Source organism: Perna viridis, chromosome 7, assembly GCF_037379345.1.
Source record: "Perna viridis isolate PV_CMFRI_1.1 ecotype Kerala chromosome 7, ASM3737934v1, whole genome shotgun sequence".
Classification (NCBI taxonomy): domain Eukaryota; kingdom Metazoa; phylum Mollusca; class Bivalvia; order Mytilida; family Mytilidae; genus Perna; species Perna viridis.
The window spans coordinates 33210138-33222483 of record NC_142451.1 but is presented as its reverse complement, the minus strand read 5'-3'; the positions used below and the strand labels follow the sequence as shown (position 1 = coordinate 33222483).

General features: G+C 32.3%; 1 protein-coding gene across 2 annotated transcripts in view; it reads left to right on the top strand.

Moving 5' to 3' along the window:
• The window catches only part of LOC148612376 (uncharacterized), a 76099-nt gene extending 64620 nt beyond the window's left edge, over window positions 1-11479 (top strand). For both annotated transcript variants that reach the window (XM_088593743.1, XM_088593745.1), the window contains exons 43-55: window positions 1644-1858; window positions 2786-2966; window positions 3363-3476; window positions 4298-4420; window positions 4933-5025; window positions 5327-5388; window positions 5642-5747; window positions 6421-6537; window positions 7324-7452; window positions 7924-8088; window positions 8915-9139; window positions 9462-9658; window positions 10236-11479. In XM_088593743.1, the coding sequence (XP_088449869.1) occupies window positions 1644-1858; window positions 2786-2966; window positions 3363-3476; window positions 4298-4420; window positions 4933-5025; window positions 5327-5388; window positions 5642-5747; window positions 6421-6537; window positions 7324-7452; window positions 7924-8088; window positions 8915-9139; window positions 9462-9658; window positions 10236-10280 (1772 nt within the window). In that variant the 3' untranslated portion in view covers window positions 10281-11479. The remainder of the gene's footprint in view (window positions 1-1643; window positions 1859-2785; window positions 2967-3362; window positions 3477-4297; window positions 4421-4932; window positions 5026-5326; window positions 5389-5641; window positions 5748-6420; window positions 6538-7323; window positions 7453-7923; window positions 8089-8914; window positions 9140-9461; window positions 9659-10235) is intronic.
• The last annotated feature ends 867 nt before the right edge of the window (window positions 11480-12346 follow it).

Here is a 12346-nt window from a genome sequence, read left to right as displayed (position 1 = left end):
CAAGATATTGGCTCATTTTCCCCCTTTCAAGGGCAATAACGTTTACAAGGAGTCAGGTCTCACTAACCACTTCCGGGTCAAATGGCCACCCCCTATGTAGTACCAAAAACACACTGAACCTAGAAGTATGCTTTGTAAATACATTATTTGTGTGTATTCTAATCAAAAGTAGTTAAATAAAGCTGAGAATGTGTACTTTAAAATCATTTTTGTAATTTACTACAAAAGTGAATGAATATTGTTTACATGTGTGAGTGATTTGCCTCCATGCTGTCAGTTAGCAGAAAAGGTAAAGATGTTGATTTTCAGTTTTTTTTAATCGAGTAAATTTTGTGAAGAATTTCTAAGGTCATCGTACTATTACAATAATGATTTTGAAAGCCTTCTTTTCCAAGCTTCGTAATGGTATGCAACTTGCAGGTGTTATTTGGTGTCATTTGGCCTGGGAATTCACAGTAAAACATTGAAAATTACTTGTTTAACACGTAAAGTAATAGAAACTTTAGAAGTGGTTAATGAGACCTCATCTGACAACTTTTATCCCTGAAGACTTTTGTAGCCATAATAATAAGGATCATTTCAGCTATTTGGCTAAACCTAACGGTTTTGGAGATGTATGCGAAAAACTACTGTCTGACCCCTACATCAGTTCTATGCAGGATACACCATGGAATATTCCTACCATGTTTTGTTCCAATTAATCAAATAATGTCAGAGAAAAAGATTTTTTAAAGAAATAACATTAAAAATGGTAAAAATTGTTGAAAAAGGGCAATATCTCCAACATGACTCTCAACAGTTTAAAACCAAAATTCGACCATAGATAGATCTCATCATGCCGAACACTTTTACCCGCGTCAGAATTTAGCTAAACCTAACAGTTTTGGAAATATTTGCAAAAATCTGCAGTCTGACCCCTATATTCTATTTTTAGTAACAGCTGCCATGTTTTTTGACAAATCAAAAATCACCATGTCTGTTCTATAGAGGATACTCCAAGCAACATTCATACCTAGTTTGGTTTCAATTGGTCAAGTAGTGTCAGAGGAGAAGATTTTTGAAAGAAATATCATTAAAAATAGCCAAAATCGTTGAAAAAAGGCAATAAGTCCAACATGATTTAACAGATTAAAACCAAAATTTGACCAGAGATAGATCTTATCATGCTGAACACTTTTACCCTGTGTCAGAATTTAGTTAAACCTAATGGTTTTGGAGATATATGTGAAAAACTACTGTCTGGCCTCTATGTTCTATTTTTAGTAATGGCGGCCATGTTTTTTTGACGAATCAATAATCCCCACTTCAGTTCTATGCAGGATATCCCAGGGAACATTCATACCAAGTTTAGTTCTAATCAGTCAAGCAGTTTCAGAGGAGAAGAGTTTTGTATAATTGTTAATGATGACAACGACGGACGACGACAACAGACCCCAAGTGATGGCAATAGCTCACGTGGCCTTTAGCCAGGTGAGCTAAAAAACTACTGATTTTCATATAGGGTCACAAGTCACAAGATAAATTCCTCAAAAACAGCAAGGAGGTTATATTTGGTGTGATCAGATTACAAATTGCACAGAAATTTGGACACAATAAAATGCAAGAGCATTAATACCTAAAATTTTACTAATTTGTTCTTTCAGCACCAAATTGTGGTGAGAATATGGAGTATCTAACATGTGGTAATTTGGAACGTGTATCTACCTGTGACAATAGAAATACAACACTTACATCCTTGACACAAGAAACAGAGGAGTGTATGGCTGACTGCTACTGTAAAGAGAACATGTACATGGATGGAAATAAATGTGTGGAGAAGGAGAAATGTGGATGTCTGTATAATGACTTTTACTACTCAGTATGTTACCTTACATAAAGTTTTGACTCACATTTAAGAATGTTAATTATTTTGGTGCTAACTAACCATATTCCCACTACCATAGATCTGTAATTAAAGAGATAAGTAACTATAGCATCAACCAACCAATTGGTCTAAATTTCATGATGTGGTATGGGAATTACATAGAATACCTGATTGATACGTCATTTTGAACTGCATGATTACCAACAGTATTCTTTGGAACTGATGTCTATTTAAGTATCAACTGTGTTCAAATTGAATAATAAACAAAGTACAGATTTGAAATAGAGAGTTATATATGCATAATTTTTAGTTAAATCCCAACCCAGGCCATATGGGATTTCAATGTCTTGCTTATCTTTTTAAGGAGGTAGACCTAGGGTAAGGGACATTACTCTTGAAATCAGTGATATGTTTGTGTCATATTCAATTTCACCAAAGCCTTTCAAGCTTTTCTTTGAAACAGAATAAAATCAATCCAAGTTACTTTGATGCTTTCACAAGATTGATGTAAAATGCTGAATACAAACGTTCCAATGATTTGTACGAGTTGTGTCCCTTACCCTAGGTCTACCTCCTTAAATACTGGTCAACTTTCTATGCACATGATGTTTCATTGATTAACATTTATGTACACAAATGCTTATTACACTTTAACCAATAGGGATATGATGTGTTGCCCATTTTAACAGATATATTGATAAAAGAAATATTATAATCTGCAAAATAATTAAAAAATAAAAAAAAGTAGCAGAAATACTATATGTTAAACTTTTTTAACTGAAGTATTTACCAGTATGTTTTTGAATTTTAGAAATTAGATTATTTTTTTAAGGCAAGTGGAATAATTGGTTCTCTGAATTAAAAAAAAAAGTATTAGCTTCAAAATCAGCTTGAAATTTATATTCTTCAGTTTTGTTTTAGATTGGTGATACCTACACAGAATCAGACTGTTCAAAAATACATACCTGTAATCCAGATGGAACTTTTACATCTCGTCTACTGTCCTGCAGTGAGAATGCAACATGTAATTTGGATGCAGAGTCCGGAATCTATGGCTGCCATTGTAAAGAGGGATTCATGGGAGATGGAGAAACTTGTGAATGTAGGTAAATGTAGAACCCAGTTGAAGGGAATTACTAAAAATTTTACATTCCCAACTTTTTACAGAATGCATTGTGATGTACTAATAACAAGCTGTCTTTTAGTCCTCATAACGTAGGGTCTGTTCAATTGGTCAATCATTCTTGCTCTGAAATGCATGAAATATCTGCCAAAGGAGGTTAAACTATAATCAATCCATTAACCATCATACATGTCACATCTAAACTTGAGAAAGTGTGATATACTGCAAGCTGCACAGTTCAGTAGAAGTACAGTCTATGTGAAATTTGAAATTTTCTGAAGATAATAGACTTTGTGCTAACAATTGAATTGTTCACTTACATGCTTCTCTTTATTTCTATAGAGTATTGTACCCTGCCATTAATTATATTTTCAGTTAACCCATGTGGATCTAAACCTTGTAATGATAATGAAAACTGTGTTGTGGTAGGAGAGTCTTATAGATGTGAATGTCAAATGGGATTCCAGGGTGATTGTAACAACTGTCAAGGTTAGTGTTACTTTGTATATGTAACAACTGACATAGTGAATGTTACTTTGAAAGTGCAACGACTGTCAAGTTTGGTGTTACTTGGTTACTATATGTTACAAATTACAAGGTTAGAGTTACTTGGAATGTGTAACAAATATCATGGCTTGTGTTACTTGGAATATGTAAGAACTGTATTGGGTAGAGTTACTTGGTAACAAATTGTAACAAGTAATAAGGTTAGAGTTACTTTGATTTTGTAAGGACTGTCAACTTTAGTGTTACTTGGTAACTATATTTAACAACTGTCAAGGTTTGTGTTACTTGGAATGTGTAACAACTTTCAAGGTTATTGTTACTTGGTTACTATTAATGTTGAAGTTACTTGTAATGTGTAACAACTGTCAAGGTTTGTGTTACTTTGAATGTGTGACAACTGTCATTGCTTGTGTTACTTTGAATGTGTAACAATTGTCATTGCTTGTGTAACTTGGAATGTGTAACAATTGTCATTGCTTGTGTAACTTGGAATGTGAAACAACTGCCAAGGTAAGTGTTACTTGATGTAACTATATGTAACAGTACATGTATTAAGGTTAGAGTTACTTTGAATGTGTTATAATTGTCTAGGCTTGTATTACCTAGAATGTGTAACAAGTGTCAAGGTTTGTGTTACTTGGAATATGTAACAACTGTCAAAGTTTCTGTTGTTTTTACCAATTTTGTGTGAGATTAGCATTAAATGGAATTTGTGAAACTATAATTTATTATATAAATATTTTACTTTAACAGTATATTGCTTTTTTCAATTTGGAAAAATCATCTTTTTTCTTATTTTTCAGATATTGATGAGTGTGCCACAAGAACACACAAATGCCCTCCACACTCCAGTTGTAAGAACACTGTGGGAAGTTATACTTGTAATTGTATCGCTGGATACACTAAAGACAATGATAGATGTGTAGGTCAGTATTTAGGACAAAAATATGTGTATAGGTCAGAATTTGGGACAAAACTGGTGTGCAGATCTGGATTTAAATAGGCCTTATCTTCATTTCTTACAAATATACTGGTATCCCTCTCAGTTAATAAAGGTCATATAACCCTAAAATATACCTGGACAAAATCCAGGGCAAATTGAAATTCCAATTTGTCATAGGAGAAATTAGAATTCCAATTTGCCCTTGGAGGATTCTCAATCCTATTGGATTCCAATTTGCCCTGTAACATATACATAGACTTAAATACAGTGGAACCTGTCTTAACCCTTTTTAAATTGTAGAATTGGTTTGGTTAAGACCAATGTTCAGTTTACCAAGGTTTAAAATACATTTAAACTTATATGAAAGATGTCTAGTTTAGACAGATTTTTGGTTTATTCAGGGTTTATTTTGGCATTTCTTTGTAATAATAAGCAATGAATCCTTTATAATCATACATGCACTATCAGCTGTTTCTCATATACATTTATCTACAGATATAGACGAATGTAAGATTGGAACAGACAACTGTGGAGATGGAACTAGATGTTTCAACACACCAGGACACTATCACTGTGAACCTTGCTCAGGTAATAAAGATGTTCTATCCAAATTTGTTACATACTTCTACTGTAAGTAGAATGAAGTTTAGGGGAGAGTAATTTTAAATTTGTATTATAGATGGGTAACAAGATTGCTCACAAACAACTTTGAAAAGCAAATAAAGTTACAAAAATTAAGAAGACAGTACAAAATATAAAGAATAGTAAACTTTTAAGTAAGGATCTTTTCCAGCATTTTACATTCAATTATGTATTCACAGGACAAGAGCATAGTAATAGTATCAGTAGTTTATGTCTAAAACTAAAACTTCACCATTTTTTTTTTCAGCTAATTCACCAGCTGACAAATGTTGTGCATGTTATGGAGGAAAATGTGACATCCCAGGAGAAGTAAGTCTAACAGAAATCATTGTTAACTATTTTTGTGCTAGTTCTTATATTTGTGTTTTTGTGCTTTAGTGAAATGAGAAAATTTTATTTTTTGCAATTTTTATAATGATCATTGCCCAGGTATACTTCTTCTAGTATTTTATATACAAAAAAAAATCTTAAAAACAGTGACAATAGGGGAGATTTTCCTACATGAATTGTTCCAAAGGCTAACAGGAATGTACTAGATCAGTATTGTAATTATTTTTTTTAGGTGTGTGGCAATGATGGTAAAACTTACAGTTCAGAGAAAGATCTCATCATAGCTAGGTGTGAGACTAGTAAACGTATCCATCTGGATTACAGAGGGCCATGTCAAGGTACATCTATATGCTAAAGAGTAATCAAGGAACCAAGGTTATAGCAAAAACCAAAAGAATGTAATCCAGGGGCAAAGACTAGACATGGAAAAAAGACACATACTACAAAGAACATAAAATAACCAAAATAATATATACAAAGTAATAAAAGTAAATGAGCAACTCAGACTCCCCTAAACACTGGGAACAAGGACCAGGTGCACTGGTATGGTAAGCATCCTCTGCTTTTGTAGAAACACCTATTGACTTGCTCATAAAAATGTCATTGCAAAACATTATTGGCAGAAAGTTTTGTCAGTAGAAATGTTACTATTGTAGATTAAACTAATTCTATGAGAGGCGTAAGTATATTGAGCAAACCTCAGAAGGATAGCATTTGATGTTATCCCTGTGTGTTATCGATCACAGTCAACAGGTAGAGCAAATAACTCATTGAAGAATAAAAGTACAGTTACAGAATCATTTTACAGGTACTTGTGGACAGGCCTGTATTGTACCCAAATGGCAGATATCCCTATGTATGAAATTTTAACCAAACAATGATCTCATGATTAATCATGAGACATTAGTAAGTTCACTATACATACTGATAACTTAGTATGAATGAATAGTAATTAAAGTTCCTTATTGTGAGATTCCTAAATTCAAAAAGTTTGATTTCCTTTTGTTACAGATGGTTGTCCATCTGAGAATATATGTCCTAAATGGCAGACATGTAATGTGAGTGAGGCAACAGGTCAGCCCACATGTAATTGTCTCCCTTGTACCGAGGAAGAAGTTATCTCAGAAGGTATGTAATAAACAGTTCAAATCAACCTATACATACAGTACCTGAACCGATCTGTGCAACAAAAATTGCGATGGGTTATCCATCACTGATCAGTTTCCAGTCAGTCATCAATCCATCAAATCAATTCATTTTACCTGTGATCGCATCACATGACCACAGAGCGGTCACTGCATTTTATGATTTTTTGTTGCTTTCTTTGTCAATTTTACACATATTTACATAATGTTATAGATTTAAACACCAATTTGTACTTTTATTTTGCATTTCCTTTATTTCAAACAGATCTTACATCATTTTGCATGATAAAACTGCGTTCAGATATGTCACCGGTCCTTGATCATAGATCCGTTAGCGATTATCCAGTCAACAGTCATCGATCCATCAAATCGTTGCACGTATCGGTTCAAGGACTGTATCTTTTTCATGTAATGGAATCAATAATCTGAAGAAGTTCAATTTACTTGATACCTCTTATGGTACTGCATTAGAACGTGAATGGGATATATAATTAAATTTTTATTTTCTGTTAGTTTGCAAACCACACAAAATGAATGTGAAAATTTTTTTGTAAGTTCTTTAGGTGAAATTGATTTACAGCAAGTAAAAGCATTCATTGTCCAGTTGTTTAAAGTTTTGTCATCTACACAAAAGTTATCCAGTGGATACATATTTATCCAATGGATAAAGTTTTAAATAATTGGGTCCTGATATAGTTAACATGTATTTATGTGTATAGTTTTTTTTGTTTTGTTGTTTTATTTTTTTTTCTTATTTTCTCTTAAACAGTGAAGGTTTGTAGTAATGTACTTGATATCTACACAAACATGTGTTCCTTCAAGAAGATACAGTGTGCTATGGATAGAGAGGACACCATTATAGAGAATACTATAGCTCCATGTGAAGCCAAGCAGGGAGGTGAGTGTATGTTTTATAAAAATGTTGACCGTAGCATTGGGGGAGGTAGGAAAGAAGCATGGAGATCCAGAGCAGAACGAAGAGGTGGATACCCTTCTAAATCTGTGAACAAAGACAAAGCCAAAAAAAACACACACAAATTCATAAGTTTACAAATGTACACACAAAAAAAATAAAAAATGAGGACATGTTACTCCACTGAAAACTGGGTATTGACTAGGTGTATTAGTAGGGTAGAAGGTCTTAGATTTTCCAGAAACACTGAATAAAATTGCCAATATGATGTAGTAATGTCACTAAGGTGATACTTTGAGTTTGTACTAATAGAATAACCAATTTTTCAAAGCAGACACTTTCTTTTTGTATTATTGTATGAACAAACCTTTAAGTCATTGACCTTTTAATTATTTCATTTTTTTGGGGACATTACGTACTCTATAACATATACCTATTTTGTTTTTGTCATTGAAGTTGATTTGGTAACAGAATGGACTCCATGGTCTCCTTGTTCAGTAACTTGTGGAAATGGAACAATGACAAGAGAAAGGAATGCCTTGGTGGAGTTTGATGATTATCTTGAGGAGAACTATCCACTTAATATGACATCAGATTGCTTCAATGATCCTTGTCCTGGCAGTAAGTGGATTAGGAACAATTATTTGTGATTTGATTGGTTGCTCTTTTTTTTAAGTTCTACAAACATAATTGATTCAAAAACAAAAACCTTTGAAAATATTGGTTAAGAAACTTACATGATTATAAATTTGTTAAACACTTTGCAGAGTGAGTTTTTCCGAATGGCAATCATTTTTTTAAGTGGGATCTTAAGAATACTTTTCTTTTTGATAACTATACATAGTCTGTTGTTAAGTTTGAACGGAAAACAAATAGTATATTGGCAGTTATCCTATTGCTTTATAGTGTGGGTTTTTTTTTACTGTGATTTAATATTTGCATAATTTGCTGTAGATATTAAGACAAGCATATTATTATATAAAAAGTAAGAGTTATCTCTCTTGCTGTATATGATTAATTCCTGGATTAGAAAATTACAATATGGGAAAATAAAATGCAAAAATACCATTAAAGAGTATTTCAATTTCTAGGCATGTGTATTTTGCCAGGTACATGTGTCTGTATATTACCATGCACATGTGCCTGTTTTTTGCCAGGTACATCTATCTGTATTTTGCCAGGTATCTGTGTCTGTATATTACCAGGTACATGTGCCTATATTTTGCCCTGCTCATGTGCCTATATTTTGCCATGTGCATGTGTCTTTATTTTGTCGGGTACATGTGTCTTTGTATTTTACCAGGTACATGTGTCTGTATTTTACCAGGTTCATGTGTCTGTATATTACCAGGTACACGTGCCTATATTTTGTTTTGCTCATGTGCCTATATATTGCCATGTACATCTGTCTGTATTTTGCCATGTGCACGTCTTTTTATTTTGCCAGGTACATGTGAGACTATTGGATGTAACACCAGCCAAGTCTGTGTAGAGAGTATTAGTGGGGAAGGATTTTGTATTTGTCCTAACTGTACTAACCATGGCGAGGATCCAGTTTGTGGAAAATTAGGAAACCAGCCTAGCAAGACTTTTGCCAATCCATGCGAGCTTTCCAAGGCTGCATGTCTGCAGGGAGAGCCTTATGAACAGTTATATGATGAAAAATGTGGAAGTAAGTAACAAAGAATAAATATCTTACTAATATTTAGGTAAAAATAAAATGTTAAAATGCTCACAGCTACACTGCTTTTGAAATTGAGTTGTTAGTTTCAAAGACCATATAAATAGGTAGATATAGAATAAAACAAAAAGAAAAACAGCAACACTGTAATTCTAGAAACTTTTTATAAGAAGATGTTTATGTCATATCTGGTATCTTAAATGTGAAAATGTATGTTTAAGGGTTATTTTAACAAGAATTCTATTCTTGTCTGATTTTCAATTTTAGACATTTGAAATATTATATCTATATATTTTTTTTTATTTTTCTCCAGCTAAACCATTAAATTGTACAAAGATGCCAAGATTACAAGTTCAGAGGAATGATAGAGGCTGTATATCATCACAGAAGATCAATTTAGGGAAATGTGATGGTGGTTGTGGAGCATACTCTGATAATTGCTGTAAACCTACACATAAAAAGGAGAAGATATTCCTTGCCTGTCCTGACCAGACATTTGCACCTATGGAGGTAAGTTCTAATAAGCTTTACTTAGCCTTGTTCTTACTAATTAAGAAGTCTTGTGGTCATGTGGTTCCTCATTTCATTCCTCATGCCTAGTCACTTGTTTTTATATCTCAGTCACAGCCACATCAAGTGGCAAGATATTGTGTGATACCCTTTGAAAAGTCGGTGTCCATCTGTCTGTCAGTTCCCTGACAGTTTCCAGATGAAAACTTATGAACTAATCAATGATATTTTTTTAAACTTTGCACTGTTCTGCAAGTTTTCGGGTGAGGCCATTTTAAAATTTTGCCATTCTCGTTTTTCACTATTACCAGGAAGGGTATCGTTTAATATTCCTTCAATGCCATATTTTTCATTATGATATTTAAATGCTAGTATTTGGAGGGTACCATCAGCTTTATTGCAGTTGTTGCTTGATTATTTTAGCCTTATATCTTATAGTTTTGTGGCATTAATTTCACAAAAACTCATAAGAGTAAAAATGATCATAAATTATGATGTCACAAAAGAAAAGGTCTGCTGTAGATTCATTTACCCATACAATAAAAAGTCCATCAGTTTTTAAATTTATACTTTGTAGGTTGACATCATTGAGTCCTGTGAATGTGTACCTCTACAACCATAGCAAGGGAAAGGTTTATAAGACAATCACAACTTTACTACTTAACTGATAGATAGTGCTTTAATCAGATTCTGCTATTTAGGCCAATTTATTTTTACTCAACAAGAAAGCTTCTGAAAACATACAGGTACCTGCTAATTTGCTTCTATATATATTTCTTTATAGAAATGTTAGACTGTAGCCTCTTTACTGTTGATAACATTTAGAATGGATTCAAGTGATCTGTGATGAGCTACTTACAAAATTGAAGTATGTTCAAGTAAATTATTGAAATCATTAAAATTTTATTTTTAATTTATTCACGTAGAGCAAGAAGTGAGAGTTGCTGACTTGACCGTACAGTATGTGTGATATTGAATGATTAGTTTATAAGCTTTAGAATGAAATTATGTCTAAAGACTCTTTTTGTATCAGATAATCTGTTTAAATGCATTCAGACTCTTTTGAAATTTAGGTTTCTTGGAAAGTTAAAATTAAGCTTTCTTGTTGAGGAGTAACATACATAAGAATGGAATGTTCACTTTAAGTTTAAAATTAAAAAAAATACCTGCTTCAACATAGGATGCTAGTATACTTTATTCAAATGAATAAAATATTGGTGTTGTTTTACTTAAGATTTTTGTAACTTGTGGTTAAAGTTATTTGTTATTTTATTGTTTCTCTTACAGACATTCCAGAAATTTATATATTTTTGATATGTGTTTGTTGATAAGTGCAATATTAAAATTTGCAGTATTCGAATTAAAATCTATGTTTGAGTTTTATTTCTATTTAAGGTGGCTTTTAAATAAAATGTTAGATGAAAAATATGTGTTGTCATACGAAAACATGCAACTTCTAGCACTTGATAAATTTGTACATGTGCGTGTTCCTACACACATAAACTATAATGTTTTCATAACTTTATTGAACAAGTTATTTTAGGTTTTTTTTTATAAAGTTATTAAGTTGATCAACAGTTAACAGAAATCTCCATCTAGCTAATCACTTAAATTATTAAAGAGCATGTACATGGAAAACCAAGGCAGTGGGTAGCAATTGCCAAATTTTGTTTCCGAATTTTTTCATCCATTAGGTACCACAAACTCATGTTATCTAAGTTGCATGGTGGTTTGTACTTTGCTGAAATGGCAAGAATGAAATGAATTACAACATAGAAAGCACTGATTTTGTTTTGTTAATAAAGGGAAGTAATTCTTTGATCTGTTCATAATTTAATTGATTTTGTTGGGCAGTCTGAATCATCCACTTTTACTTAATAAAACAGTTTTTTTTTTATATAACAATGAAATTAACATAAAATTGGACCAAAAAAAAACACTGGTATTACCTTACTCTCTGTGACATTTATAATTGAGTCTGACTTATATGTATGTGGTCAGTCTCGTAGGCATTTTTTATAAGAGAAATGACAATGCATGAATTTATTTATAGAGATGGTTTAACTTCATGTCAAACTGCTACATAAAAAAAGTTGTATAATATTTACAAAGAATATGTTTTATATCTAACATAAATGTGAATAATGTGTACACTAGTTGTAAGGCCAAATGAAAGTAATCAGTAAATTCTCATCCCCTTTGGCCCCTAAAACATTGACAAAAATATTTCAAAAAATTGGGGTAGAAATTTCAAAATCAGAATTTTTTTTCATGTCAATTTCTAGTATTGAGATACTATAAAACAAAAATCTTTCATTTCTTGGTGACTAAAACAATGTTTCTTTTCTGAAACCAATGTTGCTATGGATTTAAAACATATCTATACTTCAAATAGCTAAAATTAGGCTAGCAAATATGTTGCATAAAATTTTAAAAAATAATCAAATCCTCCCACCGGCCATATATTTTTATGGAGGTTGGATGAGAATCAACCATTTAAGTTTACTTGGCCTTGTAAGTATTGAATTATGACACTGTCCCATTCATATATACCACAACCTAAATGACCCTTTTTTCTAAGTTTCCTTTGATGAAAAGGCCAGAGCATTTTATTCACCAACTTATTTTCAGTCGTTACAAGTTTGTTTTCTGGTATATCTTGGTTTGTGTATGCTGGAGTTCTGTCTT